The sequence below is a fragment of the Typopeltis vanoorti genome, chromosome 12, assembly GCF_054136105.1.
Source record: "Typopeltis vanoorti isolate ZY-2024b chromosome 12, IOZ_Tvanoo_1.0, whole genome shotgun sequence".
NCBI classification, from domain to species: domain Eukaryota; kingdom Metazoa; phylum Arthropoda; class Arachnida; order Uropygi; family Thelyphonidae; genus Typopeltis; species Typopeltis vanoorti.
Genome location: NC_143560.1, coordinates 45,480,006 through 45,501,382, shown reverse-complemented (window position 1 = coordinate 45,501,382; position 21,377 = coordinate 45,480,006). Strand labels below are relative to the sequence as shown.

The 21,377-nt window shown below is 36.4% G+C and overlaps 1 protein-coding gene across 1 annotated transcript in view; it reads left to right on the top strand.

Moving 5' to 3' along the window:
- pod1 (coronin) overlaps positions 1 to 21,377 on the top strand; it is a 434,089-nt gene that overhangs the window by 32,011 nt on the left and 380,701 nt on the right. Inside the window, exon 4 of the mRNA XM_090401146.1 lies at positions 21,140 to 21,220. Within this exon, the coding sequence (XP_090257272.1) occupies positions 21,140 to 21,220 (81 nt within the window). The remainder of the gene's footprint in view (positions 1 to 21,139; positions 21,221 to 21,377) is intronic.

Sequence of the window (21,377 nt, the reverse complement as noted above, 5' to 3'; positions counted from 1 at the left end):
TTCTAAGAAAAGTCTCTCTTTCTTGAATTTGCTGTGGTGGAGCATGGCGGTTTTCTTCCATGATACTCTGTGGGTGGTGTCCAAAACGTGGTCAGCCAAGCCTGAATGGCCATAGTTGTGTTTAACGATGTACGACTTGTGTTCCTCCAGGCGGATGGATGCTGATCTGCCTGTCTGTCCAAAGTACGCAAGCTTACAGGAACAGGGTACTTTGTAAACTCCAGGCAGAGAGAGAGGAGGGAGCTGATCTTTTGTAGAACGGATAAGGGTAGCCAGTTTGCGGTAGGGCTTATATACTGTGTGTAGGTTATACTTTTTTAGTATCTTGGCTATTTTTTCCGAAGTACCACGGATGTAGGGTATGGTGATGGCATTTTTGAATTCTTGTTGAAGAGAGGGACAGGGAATGGGGGAGGAATTTATTATTTTTTTGATGCTGTGTTCGCTGTAGCCATTGGAGAGGAAAGTTCTGTGTATGTGGTTAAGCTCAGTAGTGAGGGCGGTTCCACTGGAACAAAGATTGTGGGCTCTCTTGGTAAGGGTTTTAATGATGCCATATTCTTGTGAGGGGTGGTGGTGGGAGAGTTTGTGAATGTATCTGCCTGTGTGTGTGGGTTTTCTGTATACAGTGAAGGCAAGTGTATCATTAGGTAGGCGCGTGACTAAGGTGTCTAGGAAGGGTAAACAATTGTTCTTTTCCTTTTCCATAGTAAACTGGATTCTTGGATGTAGGCTATTGAGATGACCAAGGAAGGAATCTAACGTGTCTGGGCCATGAGGCCAAATAGAGAACACATCATCTACATATCTAAGCCAGATAGACGATTTGAGTGGGGCTGAGTCTATGGCTCGTTTTTCGAAATCTTCCATATAGAAATTGGCAAGGGGGGGTGAGAGGGGGGAGCCCATGGCAGTTCCCTCTATCTGCTTGTAGATTTTGTTATTCCAAGCGAAATACCCAGAGTTGATGGCAAAGGAAAAGAGATCTAAGATGTCAGAGGGAAAAAGGTTTTCTAAGAGAGATAAAGTGTCAGTTAAGGGAATATTGGTAAACAAGGAGGAGATATCAAAGCTTACTAATATGTCTGTATTATTCAAGGTTAAATTTTCTGTGAGGGCTTTAAAGTGGGTCGAGTTTTTTATATAGGAAGCTGAATTTCCGGTGAGGGGGGACAGAGAGTTGGCCAGCTGTTTAGACAGTCTGTAACAAGGTGCATTGGTGGCATCTACTATAGGCCTGAGTGGGGAATTAGGTTTGTGGATTTTTGGTAAACCGTATATTCGGGGGGGACGGGAGCGGAAAGGTTTAAGTTTTTTCGTGACGTCGGGGGGCCAGGAGGTTACTTTTTTAAGTAAGATTTTTAATTTCTTAACTTGCGTTTTTGTGGGGTCGTGTTCTAGCGGGATGTAGGTAGCGCGATCGCGGAGGATAATGTTCATTTTACGATTGTATTCGCTGGTATTAAGGACAACTGTGGCATTACCTTTATCCGCTCTGGTGATGACGATACTTTTTTCTTTGCGTAGTTTCTGGAGAGCCATGCGTTGGGAATAAGATAAGTTACTTTTGGGAGGCGAAGAGTGAACGAGTATGTTGGCTACGTCGAGTCTGATGTTGTTGGCTACCTCCGACGGTAAGCGACCGATCCCCCGTTCGACGTTAACCATTACATCGAGTACCGGCACTTCTTTCGGGGCGACGGCAAAATTACGGCCGAGGCAACGGGCGCTGACGGCATCATCGTTGAGCCTTTTGGACGAGAGGTTTATTACTGTCTGGAGCGGTTGAATTTGTGGTTGTGGCTTGTCTTTAACCAGGTTGTTGTATTTCTTGACGTGTTTGTTTTTTATTTTCTGAAATTCTCTCTGTGCGGAAGTTTCCGAAATATCAGAGAGAATTGACCAAAGTTCAGGGTTAAGAACGGTGGAGAGCTCCGCTTGTAAGGAGCCGATGGCGGCGTTCGTCACTGCGAGGGCGGCACGAGTAGAGGCGATTTGCTCGCGTAGTAATGCTAAGCTGGCACGTTTGTATATCCGGAGTGCTTTTTTGGAACAGAAATTGATCTTCATTTTAACACATTTCGGTATCACTCTTGTATCCCGACATCTTTTTAAAAAGGCCAGCCTATTAAGTTGTCTAGATGGTCGTAGTTTTGACTTACCGTATTGCTTGGATTTGCGTGCTAACTCTTCTCCATGGATGATTAGAATTCTTGTGTAGAGGCTTAAGTGCTGTGAGGTCATTATGTTGGCATCCATCCGCCTGGAGGAACACAAGTCGTACATCGTTAAACACAACTGTGGCCATTCAGACTTGGCTGACCACGTTTTGGACACCACCCACAGAGTATCATGGAAGAAAACTGCCATGCTCCACCACAGCAAATTCAAGAAAGAGAGACTTTTCTTAGAAGCAGCAGCAGCTCTCAAAAACCAACCAAATCTTAACAAATACGGTTGCATTAAGCTTCCAAAGATTTGGGAAACAGTCATCACCAGAGGTCCCACCTTACATTCCAGGCCACCTACAACTGCCCTTAGAGGGCGCTCCAGCTTGATAGGACTGTATTGTCACCCACGTGGTTGGGCTTAGTATTGTAAGTTTTTGTGTGCATGTTACATTAATTGTCTTTGTAATCCCCGTAGATGTCCTAGTGACTAGGACGAAATATAGGAAGTATTAAATTCTATTTTAATTCTTTTTGAGTGTTGTAAAAAATCCATTAAACCTCCAACATAATGACCTCACAGCACTTAAGCCTCTACACAAGAATTCTAATCATCCATGGAGAAGAGTTAGCACGCAAATCCAAGCAATACGGTAAGTCAAAACTACGACTATCTAGACAACTTAATAGGCTGGCCTTTTTAAAAAGATGTCGGGATACAAGAGTGATACCGAAATGTGTTAAAATGAAGATCAATTTCTGTTCCAAAAAAGCACTCCAGATATACAAACGTGCCAGCTTAGCATTACTACGCGAGCAAATCGCCTCTACTCGTGCCGCCCTCGCAGTGACGAACGCCGCCATTGGCTCCTTACAAGCGGAGCTCTCCACCGTTCTTAACCCTGAACTTTGGTCAATTCTCTCTGATATTTCGGAAACTTCCGCACAGAGAGAATTTCAGAAAATAAAAAACAAACACGTCAAGAAATACAACAACCTGGTTAAAGACAAGCCACAACCACAAATTCAACCGCTCCAGACAGTAATAAACCTCTCGTCCAAAAGGCTCAACGATGATGCCGTCAGCGCCCGTTGCCTCGGCCGTAATTTTGCCGTCGCCCCGAAAGAAGTGCCGGTACTCGATGTAATGGTTAACGTCGAACGGGGGATCGGTCGCTTACCGTCGGAGGTAGCCAACAACATCAGACTCGACGTAGCCAACATACTCGTTCACTCTTCGCCTCCCAAAAGTAACTTATCTTATTCCCAACGCATGGCTCTCCAGAAACTACGCAAAGAAAAAAGTATCGTCATCACCAGAGCGGATAAAGGTAATGCCACAGTTGTCCTTAATACCAGCGAATACAATCGTAAAATGAACATTATCCTCCGCGATCGCGCTACCTACATCCCGCTAGAACACGACCCCACAAAAACGCAAGTTAAGAAATTAAAAATCTTACTTAAAAAAGTAACCTCCTGGCCCCCCGACGTCACGAAAAAACTTAAACCTTTCCGCTCCCGTCCCCCCCGAATATACGGTTTACCAAAAATCCACAAACCTAATTCCCCACTCAGGCCTATAGTAGATGCCACCAATGCACCTTGTTACAGACTGTCTAAACAGCTGGCCAACTCTCTGTCCCCCCTCACCGGAAATTCAGCTTCCTATATAAAAAACTCGACCCACTTTAAAGCCCTCACAGAAAATTTAACCTTGAATAATACAGACATATTAGTAAGCTTTGATATCTCCTCCTTGTTTACCAATATTCCCTTAACTGACACTTTATCTCTCTTAGAAAACCTTTTTCCCTCTGACATCTTAGATCTCTTTTCCTTTGCCATCAACTCTGGGTATTTCGCTTGGAATAACAAAATCTACAAGCAGATAGAGGGAACTGCCATGGGCTCCCCCCTCTCACCCCCCCTTGCCAATTTCTATATGGAAAATTTCGAAAAACGAGCCATAGACTCAGCCCCACTCAAATCGTCTATCTGGCTTAGATATGTAGATGATGTGTTCTCTATTTGGCCTCATGGCCCAGACACGTTAGATTCCTTCCTTGGTCATCTCAATAGCCTACATCCAAGAATCCAGTTTACTATGGAAAAGGAAAAGAACAATTGTTTACCCTTCCTAGACACCTTAGTCACGCGCCTACCTAATGATACACTTGCCTTCACTGTATACAGAAAACCCACACACACAGGCAGATACATTCACAAACTCTCCCACCACCACCCCTCACAAGAATATGGCATCATTAAAACCCTTACCAAGAGAGCCCACAATCTTTGTTCCAGTGGAACCGCCCTCACTACTGAGCTTAACCACATACACAGAACTTTCCTCTCCAATGGCTACAGCGAACACAGCATCAAAAAAATAATAAATTCCTCCCCCATTCCCTGTCCCTCTCTTCAACAAGAATTCAAAAATGCCATCACCATACCCTACATCTGTGGCACTTCGGAAAAAATAGCCAAGATACTAAAAAAGTATAACCTACACACAGCATATAAGCCCTACCGCAAACTGGCTACCCTTATCCGTTCTACAAAAGATCAGCTCCCTCCTCTCTCTCTGCCTGGAGTTTACAAAGTACCCTGTTCCTGTAAGCTTGCGTACTTTGGACAGACAGGCAGATCAGCATCCATCCACCTGGAGGAACACAAGTCGTACATCGTTAAACACAACTATGGCCATTCAGGCTTGGCTGACCACGTTTTGGACACCACCCACAGAGTATCATGGAAGAAAACCGCCATGCTCCACCACAGCAAATTCAAGAAAGAGAGACTTTTCTTAAAAGCAGCAGCAGCTCTCAAAAACCAACCAAATCTTAACAAATACGGTTGCATTAAGCTTCCGAAGATTTGGGAAACAGTCATCACCAGAGGTCCCACCTTACATTCCAGGCCACCTACAACTGCCCTTAGAGGGCGCTCCACCTAGATAGGACTGTATTGTCACCCACGTGGTTGGGCTTAGTATTGTAAGTTTTTGTGTGCATGTTACATTAATTGTCTTTGTAATCCCCGTAGATGTCCTAGTGACTAGGACGAAATATAGGAAGTATTAAATTCTATTTTAATTCTTTTTGAGTGTTGTAAAAAATCCATTAAACCTCCAACATAATGACCTCACAGCACTTAAGCCTCTACACAAGGAGTGTGGAACCCTATTTTATCCCATTTGTCACCCTTCTTATTTAGATGCTGTTCCTCAGTGTACAACTATAGATTTTTCCAACCCTCAAAAAACAAGACTATAAAATCTTGATAATCAATGTCCTTTGGTTGGAAAGATCTAGATTTGAATCTCATCAAAGAATTCAAAGAACATTTATAAGACTTTTCAACCAAAGGTGAGTTAGCCATTCTTTATATGAGGTGGCATGGTTTTTAATCCTGCAAAACAAGGTTGGCCAAAAGAATAAGCTTAATATACTGGCCTCATAGCCTTAGTCTTTTTTTGCTGTAACTCCAAAAAAATAACTACAACACTTATTATTCTGTCGGTAATCCTTTCGACCAGCCTACAACCAGTCACATTTGTTCTCTTTATCGACTTCTGTCATTGCCTTTTTATAAAATGCAACCAGATTATTGAAAAAATAGTTAATCCTGAACAGATTTATATTGGTCCTTATAAGACTCAAGTTCTGCCTACTTAATCTGTATGCAAGTCTTAACCAATTTCTCCAGAAGTTTAATTACGTAAATTTCTGTGTGAATCTAATTCGATGTGTCTAACTTTGTATCACCCCTTTTTTGCATTTGCACAATTTTATCTTCCTTCATTTGGAATCCTTTTAGTAGTAAAAACAAATGAAGCAAATGAAGTAGACGCATTCACAACATTAAATAATCTCGATGTGCCATGGAGATGGATGGTATTTTGCTGCTTTTATTTAAGGAAAGGTGTTAGAAATTTGTCAACCTGGTTAACTGAGCAGGTAGCATCTCAGTTATGAGTAGAATATAGTTATGAGTAGTAAAAACAAAAAAAAAAATTGAGAATACTATTAATTTTTTTATTTAAAATTTTTTTTTTATGTACATACCACTCATGAAATGTTAGTAGTGGACTAAGGATTCGATAATCCAGAAACCTCTTTCTTCTAGAAATCAAATATGGGGCTTTGCCAAGCTATAACATGTCTCTTTATATAAGCAGTTTGGTGGTCTCACACTGGGTGATGAAATTTATCTGTCACCTAAAGACATTCACAAACATCCATGCCTGTAGCAGAATTTGAACCTATATTCTACTCATAACTGAGATGCTACCTGCTCAGTTAACCAGGCTGACAAATTTCTAACACCTTTCCTTAAATAAAAGCAGCAAAATACCATCCATCTCCATGGCACATCGAGATTATTTAATGTTGTGAATGCGTCTACTTCATTTGCTTTCATGTTCTCAATTATGATCTCTATTTTTCTCAAAAAATATTGCTTATTTCACCACAGTAAAAATATTTTTAAAGTGATTATTAGAAGTTTCACTGTATCTCAATAATCAGAAGATGTAGTGGAATTTTCTTTTACCTGCTTTACTAATATTATTTATGTTCATTAGCCTATATCCTTGTATAGCTTCTTTCATTGTTTTCTGAGAAATGTGCAGATTTTAGCTTAGTCTTATTTTGAACAGATTTTCTGTGAGCTTTGGAATTTAACTAGCATTTATAATCAGGTTTATTATAAATGATCTTTATACTTCAAAATATTTATTACAAAAACTAAGGATTTAGAGAAGTGAAAATTGTGCAATTAAGAATAACAGCTTTTATAGTTTTGCATCAGGTGTTCAGTTTGAGCATTGTTGATCAGTACCACAATGGCAAAGGATTTCTTCCTTCATTGCAATAATGTATGCACACCAAATAAATAAATAGGCATATTTCTTTTTGTTCATCATGACTGGCTGGTATTAGAATTTTAGGGGATTTATTAATCACCAATAAAACCCTTTAAAAGAAAAAAAACAAATCTAAGTCTCCTGTACTACAAGGAATGGAAGAGCTGTTGTTTGGTTCACCATAATAAGTCCACTGATCAGGTAGTATCTAGCCAAGATTGGAATTTATGTAATTTCTTTCTGATGCATTAGAAACTTTCAGCACTTTTACTAATGGGTATAAGTTTCACTTCTGTATATCTTTCAGAGTTTTTGTAATAAATGTTTCGAAGTAAATATCATAATGACATTATTTAAATTATTAAGGGGATATTAAATCTCACATTGTTTCAAAACCAAATAAGAAACTCCAAGATCGGTTTTGATTCCGATCTTGGAGTTTTTTATTCGGTTTTGAAACAGTGTGGGATTTAATATCCCCTTAATAATTTAAATAATGTTACATCACTGAAATGAAGCCTATTGGCTCTTTATATATAAGTAATTTAATGGGTGCACCTGTTTGACAACTCGTATAGCAGAGTATATAAGTTCTTTTCGCTGTACCCTCAGTATTAATTAGGTCTACCTACTCACTGATGAGACCTCAAAGGTCGAAACTGGTCTGGGTAGTGGCCTTCCACCATAATGTATAACATCATACATCTCCTAGGAGATGCGTTTTACATTATGGGAAATACTAAGTGATCAAAACTTTACCCACCTTTGCTATGAGTTGCTCTAGTTTCTACTACGTGCTTTGGCTTATCCGCCGATGCTTTTATAGTTTACTATATTCGGCATGAAACATTTTGATTCCAATTGTGGAGTTTCTTATTCGGTTTTGAAACAGTGTGGGATTAAATATCCCCTTAATAATTTAAATAATATTACATCGCCGAAATGAAGCCTATTGGCTCTTTATATTTAAGTAATCATAATGACACTTTTATAATACCCTTTTAATCTCCATACAAAATGATTCATAACAAACAAGTTTAAAATGCAAACTTTTGAAAATGCATCTAATTGTAACTTAGATAAATGTAAACTTTCTGAGTAGTACCATCATAATATGCTTTTGTTATGATCCTTTAGGGGGACCACACTGCTGAAAGTTGTGAGCAAAGTTGGAAGGAACAGAGTTTGCATCCTGATTATAACGAGGAAGGGTTTACTCCTTTTAACGAGATTCTGACTATTATCGTCAATGTGTAGGAAGTGGTTTCAGGAATAACGCTCTTTAATATAAGAAAAGTTTTAAATTAAAAATGCCAAGAAAATATATTCTTGTTTAATCCTTTAACCAAGTGTAGCATGAAGTTTCTTCATGAATAGGCAGTTACTTTGCAACCAAGTGAAAAAACTTTCTGCAAGAAGAATTTTAATTAACATCTCTTTATGTTTTACATATATATAATATAACTAATATTATTATTATAATTCAGGCCTCCTACTTAGTATTCCATATAGGATACTAAGTAGGAGCCAGACCCAGAAATGATACCAAGGTTGAAGTAATGCAGAAGTCATGTTTCTATATACAAGTAGTCACACCTCATTCCTAAAATACTCTGAATTAGAGATAGATGTTGAAAGTTTTTTTCACTTGGTTATACTTCACATCAATTGCCTTAATATCCCATATCTTGGTATCCCATATGAGACTAAGGCATTAGTCTAAGGCACTAAGATATTATCAGCCTCTATATACAAGTATCCCAGTCGTGAAGTTACTTTACGAAGGACGAAAACTTATTAACAATGAAACCAAGAATATAATTTCTTGGCATCTTTAATTTATAATATAATCAAGTGAAAAAAACTTTCAACAACTATCTCTAATCCAGAGTATTTTAGGAATAAAGCAGGATACCTTTTGACTTCCTGTATATAGAAACATGACTCCTGCATTACTTCAACTTTGGTATCACTTCTGGGTCTGGCTTCCACTGATGAGACATTAATAAAGATCAAAACTGGTCTGGTTAGAGGCCCTTCCCATAATGCATAGCATTATACATGTCCATAAGGATATGTGCATTGCATTATGGGATACTAAGGCAACTGATGTTGAAGTCATTAGCCTCTATATACAAGTAGCCCAGTTGTGAAGTTACTTCACACACAGACTTTGTTTGCTTACACTTGGATAAAGGATGAAACCAAGAATGCTCTTAAGGCCAATAACTGTGTAAAGTGTCCTTTTGGAACCAAAAGGACAGTACTGATGGCACAGCCATCAGTACATAGAAATTTGATGGTGCTGGATCCAGCAGCTCTTAAAATAGAAGCCAAAACTGCATACCGGTGGGTGGGGAGATAAAGAGGAAATTCACAATTTTGGGTCCAAAAACATAGCCTGCAGACTTTCCATATATGTGGCTGTCCTCATTCAGAATTTGACAGTGATAAGTCAAATAGTTTTTTGAGATAAAAGCCACACTTTAAAGCAGAAAGGGTTATCTTGCTCCTGGGATTAGAGTTTGCAATTAAAATACTATACTCTGCAAGGAGCAGCAGGGGTTTACTACAGGAAAGTCATGTTTTAACAATTTGCTCATATTTTTTAACAATGTTACTGCCGAGTTGGATAAAGGGAATGGATACACTATGATAATGTTGGATTTTGCTAACGCATTTGATAGAATACCACACAAAAAGCTGCTGCATAAATTGGAGAATATGGGATTGGAATATAAACTCTTAACTTGGATCGGTGGATGGTTGACAGACAGATATCAGAAAGTAGTATACAGTGGGTGTGAATCTATCTGCCAGAGTTATGTGACCAGTTGCGTACCTCAGCTTTCAGTTCTTGGGTCATTGTTGTTCAATCTGTACATTAATTACATTAGGAAGGGTCTAACAGGCGATGTGCAATTGTTTGCCAATGATGCAAAGATAGACAAGGCAATCAGGGATGCTACTGATATTCAGCAGTTACAAAATGATTTGAATAGGCTGGAAATTTGGGCAAATGAAAATGGCTATCAGTTTAATGTTAGTAAGTGTCAAGTTATGCACTTCGGTGTGATAAGGTTTCCAACAGCATATTACATTAGTGGGGTTATGCTACAAGAAACTGATGAGGAAAGGGATCTTTGTGTAATAGTGGATAGGAATTAGAAGTTCAAAGGTCACATAGTAAAAGTTGCAAATACAACTGAGAGGATAATTGCGATGTTGAAGCGAACCTTGATTAAGGCGTTGATAAGACCACACCTGGATTATTGTGCACATATTTGGTCTCCAGGGTTTCAAGGGGATAAAGAAATTGTGGAAAGGGTGCAAAGAAGAGTTACAAAAATTATATCTGGATTATGGGATTTAGATTATGAGGACAGATTGCAAGCACATGGATAATAGGAGCAGACTCTGGTTAATAGGAGGAAGATGGATGATCAGGGCCACATTTATACTATTAGAGGCCCTAGGCGCAACATCATAATGAGGCCCCTAAAAGAAACAAGTCTATTTCAGTTAATCAAATTCATAAGCTTTTTTTTTTTAGTTTATTGAAAATAAAAGTCGATATTTCCATAACTCATTTTAATAAACTAAAAATAACACAACATTGGTATACATATATATTTGCATTTAATATATATATATATATATATATATATATATATCAGTTCAAATTTAAATTAAAAAAGAAAAAATAATAACTAAAATTTTTTTTTCTGGCTTTCGTTTTAGCAAATATATCTAAAATGATATAATTAATCGAGTCTATTACATCTGATTCAATGCATAATAACAACAGGTCACTTGTTTTATTTTGGTGCAAGTTGCTTCTTAAATTTTTTATTCATTTCAACACTGAAAATGAACGTTTCAGCACTTGCATTTGAAACAGGCATCCTCAAAAATATTTTTAGAATTGTTTCTATGTTCAGAAAAGTAGACCTTAACCTATCGTTTATAAATTTGTACATATCTTAATTGAAAAATTTTCTTCCTTTATCATTATTAAAAATTGCTTAACTTCACCAATAAATTTTTCTGAATCAGTATCAGCCTCATAAGATTGTAAAATTTTGTTAATACTAGTCGTGTACTTGGCTTGAGCTATATCTTTCTTCGAAAAAATGCCAAACATATCTGTCTAAATAGCTTTTTGCTCTTTCATTAATTTCCAAAATTAGCTTATCGCAAAGACATTAAAAGTATTAACAATGAAATTTTCTTTCCCATGTTATATACGAGTAATCACATGGTTAGATTGTGAAATTTCGAAACGCATTTTTTTTCGTTTTTTCACTCTTTCCTTCTCGTCTTTAAATTTTGTCTCATCTGTTAACAAATTTTCTTCTTCATTAAAAGCAGCAAAAACTATTTCTTATATCTAAAATAAAAGCAACTAAAGACTGTTTTTAGTTTTGTTTTTAGCTAATACTAACAAAGTATTAGCTAAAAACTAATCCATATCGGGATCTACTAGTAGCATTTATTCGTTGTAAAATTTTGTCCTACACAACTGTTAAAATTGCTGATCATGTGATTGATGAGCTCTAATTTAGAAATAGGTTTTTCATGAGGAGAAATGGATGGTTCAAGTAATGCCATTTTTAATTTGTTTGTTTCCACGGTTTCAAAGCAATACAACGTCAGCTCTTGTGGGCCACCTTGTTTCACTTAATCTTTTAACTGTTAAATATTTTTTTTTTTCCTAAATATTTAAGGAGTATACTCCATCCTCTTGTTGAAGATAAAAAGTAATTATATACGTTTTGAATAAAACAAAAATATTGCGCTGCTTCCGGACAAGATTCCGCGGCATAGTTGGCAATTCAGTTTTAATGGATCAAAACTTTATCCACATTCTATTTTTTATCATGCAATTACCCCCTTCGCCGTTAATCCCTGAACGGCAATTTTAGAGCCGTTAACGGCTCTAAAATTGCCGTTCAAAATTGGTGGAACAACCTTTGACTTTACGTGCACTGTGTTACTTGGAATTTCTTTTCTGTCCTACGATATTTGATTTTTTTTTTTTTTTTTTTTTTTGTCTTTTCCCAAAAATATAAACAAATTTCACATGTACGAAAATAATCAATCCTGAAATGACCAGAGATCAGCCTTTGTAATGAATCTATTTAGTAATAGTAAATTTGCTGCCTTTTATTCTTCAAATCAGTGTCATGGAACAAGACAACTTTGTTCTTTCACTTTACTGACAATATAGAAGTTTTTTTTTTGCGAATTTTCAAATTTTTGTTTCATTTGAAATATTATGTCAAATATTTATATTTTTTAAATAACATTTATTGAAATAAATATGACATTTTGCTTTTTTCCTTGCAAAATACCGTTATATGGATCGTAACATTTCAATTTTAGGAACGATTTTTTATTTTATTTTTTTTTATTTGTGAACAACAAATGATGTTAAACTGCATTACTCGAGGTTTCTGATTGTGAGTCTCTTTAATATCAAAAATTTATATCCAATGGTATTTTATCAGCGACTCTTCACCTTTGTCTTTTGTTTAAAACTGCAACAGATTTTTTTTTTTTTTTAGTATCCATGTTACTATAATATCCAGTGTAACTACTGTAGATATGCTGAAAATATAACACGACGGATATTCTATATGAAATAATTCAAACTTTGTCATTTTGAAGATTTTCTACTGCATCTATCTCCCTTCTCCTCTCCTGGAACTCAGTTACATAACTACTTATATTTCTACTGGTTTGAAAGTTTTCAGACAGTATTCAAAATCTGTTACTCAGTTTACCGTTTTGACAATAAAATAAAATAAAGCAATAATATTGTTGTTCCGTCGAAGTATCTAATTCCGTACTATTTCTTTGCAATCTGAAATCAGTTGTTCAGCGGTCTGCTGAAATTTCAGTAGTGTTATTTATTTATTTTTAATTTTAAATATTACTATGTCTTTGAAATACTCCATAATAATCCTCTTAGCTGGAGGAAAAGCTAAAACTTAGATTACTTTCACTTCTATTGAGAAAGACAAGAGAGAAAGCTTCCCCAGAAATCGCACTAAATTGCTTAGCTGTAGTGCAGAATACATCAAGAATGTCTTGTTTCGTTTTCCCATGTTGATTACAAACATCCTAACACAGAAATACTAACATATCTTTTACAGGCTGATACAACAGTTATACCAAAATGATTTCTTAATTTATAGTGATCAGTTTCATTTTTATTATCGAAAAATTCTAAATAATTTGATACAATTTCTTTAAAAAAAAAAAAAAGATTTGAATTATTTAAAAAGATGCATATGTATTACATAATCGTTGATGTTTTTTTTTTTGATGGGGGGGAGAGGGTTATAGACCTATTCCTTTCTGTTCGAGTAACAGTCGGTAAGCTAACGAAAATTATTGAGAAAGTGAGAAACGAACACATCCAGTAGCCTCACTAAAAAGTCCCTAATACACATTCGGCTAATATGTGTATTAGGAACTTTTTTAGGAACTGTGTGTATTCGGCTATTGTAGCCGAATACACACAGAATTTTATTTTATTATTATATTTTTCACCTTTTTGATTGCTTTACAGATGTTCAAAACATTTTATTCTGATATTGCTTTTGTAGGATGAAACTTTTTGTTTTAAACATTAATTTCCCCAATATTACATAATTTAATGATTTATACTTATCAGGAAATAATATAAATGAAAAAAATATACAAAATTTGCTAATTTATAATAATCACAATTTACTTTCGGTATCGGAATATTAAAAGTTCTCTGGTACAATTACTTTGGAAAAATAACGAATTGAAACAAAAAGAAAGTGCACATATGTTATCTAGCAGTATTTTGTGTGTGTGTGTGTGTGTGTGTGTGTGTGTGTGTGTGTGTGTGTGGTGATAATTTTAGGAGGGAAGGGGGTTAGCCATTAAAGGCGCATCAATTCTGTTATGAAAATTTTGGAAATAAAATTTCATTTTGACGACGCATGCACCTACACATGTTTTGAAAGATAAACTGTAGGGAAAATATTGCTACTTCAAAACTGCTGCATAATATTGAAATTAGCCAAAAATATGTACATAACAGTTGACTTCATAACTGCCATTTATTTCAATTTGTAGTGAGTGATTAGGAGGAAACCAAGAAAGTTAAAATGCAAAACCTACAGATTACGTTATAAAAATTATGCATTACATGATATGATTCAAGATTTACGCATGATTCTCTATAAAACAAACTTTAAAAGTGCGAACCTTCACTCAGTCTGTGAACTAACCTTCAAACTAAGATTATGAATAAAAAAGAAAACTTAATTTGGAACAGATGGAGGCTGTATTCATTTTCAGATTCGGATTTTCATAAATTTATAAAATAATAATTTTACAAAAATAATTATCTTCAATCAAGTTCTGGGAGAATTTTAAAATGTAACGATTAAAATAATTAGCAAAAAAATTGATAATGACATTGATCTTCCAAAGTGATACAATATGAGGTGAAGAAAGTATGAAAGGATTTTTTATTTTGTGCTGGCATCAGAAACTATAATTATACGATAAAAACAAGCAGCAAAAAATGAATATAACTCATAGGTATTTAGTCTGATATAACTTAGATTCTGGTTACCAAGCAAACTGCAAGTAACTGCGTTTCTTGCTGTAGGCAACCGAACATAGCTACTATGTATGCCAGGTAATCTAGTTAAGTGTTCTTTTCAGCATGAAGGATTATTGTCCCTTCTAATGGACATGACGGTCAAACTGCACTTCTTATCCGTGTTCTTTTAACAGGTGGACAGAATATTATCCAGATTTGCTGGACGTGTATATACGTCCAGCAAAGAAATGGTACGCTTACATACATGAATTTTATGGAATACAGGAGTTCCTGTTAATTTTACATTCTAAGAAAGAACAATATATTTCAAATGGAAGTGGGAGGCCTCACAAAATTTTCAGGCCTCTTGTTTTTATATTATGAATTTAATATTTAAAAATAAGTATTTTATTTTGCAACTATAACTACGCTGTTTTTTTTTTTTATCGTTCTTTGTGAGGAGTAAGCTTTTAAAATGTGCCCCCCCCCATAGAGAGTGAGACTCCCAGCTTGCGCCTAATGGTAAATGCGGCCCTGTGGATGATATCATTAGAGGTCTATACACTTGTGAATGGATATTATAGGATATTGTCTGGTGAAATTTTTCATTATATGGAAGGTGGGAAGAGAACACAGGGTCATCAATGGAAGTTAAATTTGTTTGCAGTCAAGAAAGGAGTAAAAGCTAAGTTTTTCTCTCACAGAGCAGTGAGTGGAATAGTTTGCCTTTAGTGGTAGTGAGTGCATCTAATGTGAATGAATTTAAGGGAAAGTATGACAGCTGGTTTGGATGATTTATAGTCTTCCTTGATGAGTCCTTGACTTCCTGGAGGTCTCGGCAGAGTACTTATTTCCTTATTGAAATGGGAAGGCCATTCAAAATTTGGTAGTTGTAATTCAGATTTGTATAAACTTCCAGTAATCAATGAATTATTTGTTCCATGAGTTTAATATCTCTTTTTGTAGAATATGACCAGATATTCACAATGCTATTTCTTGTAAAGCAAATACTCTTGGATGCTATCACAAATGGCTCCACATGAAATGGGAAAAATCATCAGTTGTATCTTTTATTTTTCACAAGTTTCTTGCTTTCAGTGAGAACAGTCTTGGAGCATGATAGGAATTCTTGGAAAGTTTTCTGCATCATTAACATTGGACTGTTGATCATGTTTTGAACATCTTGCACCAGAAACATGGATGAGCTGAACCAATGTCTGTGATGCAGAAAGGTCAATCCTGTGTCCTTTTCACAGGTGATAACCAAAAATAATATATCCTTTGTAGAATGTTCTGCATGAGGAAAGATTAAAAGAATGTAGATTATAAATTTGTTAAAGAGACAAAAGAAGAAGAAGATAAGGATATGGAGAAATATAACAGATCAAGGGTAGGATAGACATAGGGGAGATTGAGGGGAAGGGGTATGTTGTGTGCAGTTGTTGTTGGCATGGGTGTGATGAATCCATATTTCCTTATGGAGAGTGGTACATGAATGGAATGGATTGCCAGAAGTAGTGTGGGCATTATTAGTGAATTATGTTAAGGAGGATATGATTGTCTTTAAATTTAATAATAACAGACAGTTATACAAATGTAATTAACAGTGCTCTCAAAAATTTTTTTACAAGGTAAATTTTTAAATTCACATATTCTCAAAGATTGTTTGACAAATATTAGCATCCCTTCATTATACTATTGATCTTGAGATGTTCTATAATATGGACTTTTTATCAACAACATAAATATTAGATAAATTTTATCAACAAGATAAATTCAGTGAAAATATCATATTAAAAATTAGGATATTAGGAAAGAACTTGACATTGTTAGCATCCAGGAGTGTGTTAGCAGAGCTAATCTCAGGTGGTATGGTCACTTAAACAGAATGGGAGAGGGAAGATTAGCAAAACAAGTGTTCTCTGCCAGGTTAGCAGGAAAAAGACCCAAAGGAAGATCAAGATATAGCTGGATTGATACAGTAAAAAGTGCCTTAGGAGATAGAAATAGAAGATCTGATAATCTTATCTCCAGTCTCTGACAGGTAACAGATTGATTTGGAGGAAAATTGTAGATGGGAAGTTAGTAATGATGTAAATTTCATGTAGTACTATCATATCCTGTATAGGAATTTGATGATAAATATTAGAAATTAGAATATGTTAAACTCATAGATTTTTAAAAATTTAATAATTCTTCTATATGTTTTGCTGTCTTTTGGCTGATAACATTTTCAAGATGTACTAGGAATATACAAAAGATTGAAATGCTTTAAACAGCCATTATGTTACAAATTGAAAGATAATAAAGAGTCACTCAATCATGCACAGCCTGTATATTGTTGTTTAGAACTTGTAGGTGATGGCTCATGTAACAGAGGTCCTGAATACTACATACATGAATCAAGGGTTTCCAGATGTCATGAAGTATAATTTGCTGTTGGTTTCTGTTGTGCAAGTGAATTACCTCAGAAGACTCTGAGGTAATTCACTTCACAGCATCAGTGGGTAGGGGAAGGTACTAGACTCCTACCTGGTTACGAATTTATTGACTTAATCAGGGCTAGGATCAATGCCCTGCCCATGAGGGCATGCACAACCTGCTGCCGTTGAGGTGACATAACTTGTAGGGCAGGTTGCCACTACAGTGAAACCCTTTCTCATATTGCCCAATGTTGTTTTCAAACACATGGTATTCAGGTGATGTGACATAATGCCATGGTCTCCATATCAAATAACTGGTTTTCAACTGGTTATTAAATAACCGGTTGACTGCAGTTTGAACCGTACTATGGGACTACAGCTGGTATTAGAGAGCCCAATTTAATTGCAAAGAAGGGTGAAAGTGTTTGGGTCATTTTACCAGTGATGATGTTCTGTGAGAATGTGTGAAACTAGACTCTTTTCTCCTCTGTCTTGTTTTCCACATTGGATTTCAAAGCTTCTCCTAGTTTGAACTATGTTCACTTTTCTACAGAATGTTGTATACTCCAGGGTATTTGTAAACTGATTTGATTTTTTTTAATGGTGCAAAGATCAAAGGTCATACCGTACCTGAACACAGGTTACAGCAGTACATATGATAAATAGTTAGTAGGACAATCACAAACATCCATGACCTTGTTGGGATTTGAACCTGCAGCCTCTTAGCTAGAGAGTGGATATGCTAACCACTTGACCAGTCAGGCTTACTATTGTAAAATGGAATGTTGTCTTGCAGGAATCAGCTTTGTAAGGTGTTAACTGGCTTGAAGGCTGTTCTGAAGGATTTTCTTGATAGGAATTTAACAGGGCTATCTGTCTAGGCATAATCACAAGCGTAAGGTAAGGAAGAGTGCCTTTGTAATCGATTTCTGGACCTTTATTGGGGGGGGGGGATTGTCAGATAAAGTTTTTAATAACTTCCCCGAGTAGTCATTTTGAGGAACTGGCAAAATAGGATTTGAAGTTCTTTTCTTTTAATCTTCCTTAATTATATTTAAGGCTCTGTTTTTTAAGGTTGTAATGATATCTAATTTTTGTTGGGAATGCTGAAACAACCTTGCATGCAGTACCTGCCTGAGTTAGTTGTTTTTCTTTACCTTCTAATTTTAAACCTTTAGCATAATTTTGTGGATTGCCTGTTGAAGTTCATGCTGGAAATGGAAAAAGATGGTAAATTACCATTCCAAGACGTTATTCTTGTAGAAAGGCTTATATGCTAGTTAAACATGATAACTAATACTCAAGGAATTGACAGCGTTCACTAGAAATGTAAATTAAATTAACTTTAATATATACTTTGCAATATTTCGGCAATGTCACGTTGCCATCTTTTTGGGAACTTAAAATAAAGCACATGCACGCAAGGTTGTTTCATTTTCTGTTATGTAGTACGCAAGTACTACATAACAGCAAATGAGAAATGAAGCAAGGAAGCTACCGTTTTCCTAAAGTCCTGATAGTGTCCCCTGGCGGGCTATATTGGTTGTTCTTGGCCTTTGGGCTGAAGTTCTTCTGATATATATGTTTCCCAAATTTGGAGCAGTCTCATGCAACCAAATTTGTTGAGATATGGCATGTTCCTAAGGGCTGAGGCTGATTCCATGAATAGTCTTTCATATTTGAGCTTGCGCGGTGTATTACTTTGGCTTTCTTCCACTTTATTCTGTGGCAAGTATCCAGAGCATGGTCTGCAAGCCCAGAGTGGCTGTACTGGTGAAATTTGTAGTCCTTGTGTTCTGAGATTCTGATATTTGCTGTCCTGCCTGTTTGGCCAAAGTAGGACAATTTACAGCTGCAAGGGACCTGGTATACACCAGGTAGGTCTAGGGGAGGTGGTTGGTCTTTAGTGGAGTGGATAAGGAATGCCAATTTTCTATATGGTCTGTAACAAGCAGTCAAGTCATCTTTTTTAGGTTTTTGTTGATTTTTTTTGTGGTGCCTCGGATGTAGGGAATGGTGATGGATTTAGAGTGATCTTTTTTGTGAAGGGGAGAGGTGGGTTGTGGATAACTGGTTTTAGTATTTTTTGGATTTTTTTTGGGGGGGGGGGGAGGAGTAGCCATTGCCTGAGAAGGTGTTAAGGATGTGATTTAGTTCGGTGGTTAGGGCTTGGTCATTTGAACAGGTTAGTTTTGCCCTGTTGAATAGTGTTTTAATAACTCCATATTGTTGTGAGGGGGGGGGGGGAATTGTTGATGAATGTATCTGCCTTTATGGGTGGGTTTTCTATAAACTGAGAAAACCAAGGTTCCATCAGGTTGGCAGGTGACTAGTGTGTCTAGAAAGGGGAGGCTATTGTTTTTCTTTTTTTCCATGGTGAATTTGATTCTAAGGTGTTGGCTGTTTAAGTGTGTTAAGAAGGAGAGGAGTGTATCCGGGCCATGTGGCCAAATAGCGAACACATCATCAACGTAGCGAAGCCATATGATAAGTTTTTGTGGGGCTGAATTTAAGGCTTTCTCTTCAAAAGTCTCCATAAAGAAGTTGGCCGAGGGTGTGGAAAGTGGTGAAACCATGGCTGTCCCCTCTATCTGTTTGTAGAATTTTTCCTGCCAAACGAAATAGCCTGAGTTCATTGTGAACTGAAATAGGGCTGAGATATCGGGGGGAAATTTAGCTTGGATTAATTCTAAGGTTTCTTTGAGGGGGACATTTGTGAATAAGGAGGAGACATCAAAACTGACTATTACGTCATTAGGTTCGAGTGTAAGGTTTTCTATACTATCTTTGAAGTGGGCTGAGTTTTTTATGTGTGATGGTGTGTTGCCAGTATAGTGTGAGAGTGCTTTGGCTAAATATTTAGCTAGTTTGTAAGTGGGGAAATCAATGCCATCCACTATGGGATGTAATGGCACATTTTCTTTATGTATTTTTGGGAGCCCATATATACGATGTGGGGGGGGGGAATCTAGAGTTATATGGTTTTAGTCTGTTAGTAATCTCCACAGGCCAAGAAGTGACCTTCTTAAGGAGCCTGTAGAGTTTTCTAATTTGTGAGTTGGTGGGATTGTATTCAATGGGGAGGCAAGTAGCTCGATCTAATAGTAAAGCCTTAAGCTTACCTGTGTAGTCATTATGATTGAGTACCACAATGGCGTTCCCCTTATCTGCTTATTTCTTTGTTTTTCTTCAATTCTTGTAGTGACTTGTATTCACTAATGGATATGTTGGTTTTTGATGGTTTTGCTTTTGTGAGAACACAGGCTACATCCAATCTAATATCATTGGCGACGTGGTTTGGAAGGTGGCAAATCCCGCGTTCAATCTGGATCATTAATTTCTTGGCCGGAAATTTCCTAGGAGCAATGGCGAAGTTGTGACCACAGTTCCCAAGAAGTTTCAAGTTCCCAAGAAGATGGCAACGTGACGTTGCTGAAATATCGGAAAGTATATATTAAAATTGATTTAATTTATATTTCTAGTGTATGCTGTCAATTCCTTAAGTATTAGTTATCACCTAGACATGTTAGTAACATCAGCCATTGAACTCTCACTATTTCACATAGTAATACTAATTAGTTTCAGAATAAGTGATTGCAGTTTTCTGCCATACTCTTGTCACCCACATGCATACCTGTTATCGATAAGTGTGAACTCATCTATTGATAATGATTGGAGAATGACTTATTGATTTTCAAAAATTTTGGCTAAAAGAGTTCTGTCTACTTCCTTTCAGAAATAAAGAGTGTTTGAGGATAGATGGAACATCTTAATATTTAAAGGCGCCTAAATGAAGTTGTTGGAGATATTTCATAATATAGCATGATTGTGACCAATTGTGGGCTTTAAATATTTTGTTTGATGGTATCTCTATCCTATATAGAGCAGAGATTTTAGATGATGTCAGGTAATTTACGAAACATCTGGAGTTGTTAATATGGATTTCTCAATAGAGATGCAATGAGTTTTTCTCGTTTTATAAAACCTGTCAGGAAAAAAATAAAAGTTTGGAAGGAAGAAGAAAAACATTTTTAAAACTTTAAAAGTTATTTTTATTTATTATTAATTATTATTTTTTTTTTTTAAGGAGGAGGGAGTCTTGGAATTCTTCCTGTTGATGACCATGGTAGAAAGAACAAAAATCTTCCAGTGCTGCATGCACATGCAGGTAAGAATGCATTTATATGAACACATGGATATGCGTATGTGCATTGCATTTATGCTAAAAATGAATATCACCAATAAATACTGCCAAATAACAGGTTTCTAAAGAAATCTGTAACTTTTTAATGTGGTTCCCACCTCTTAAAGGTTATATTTGTCGA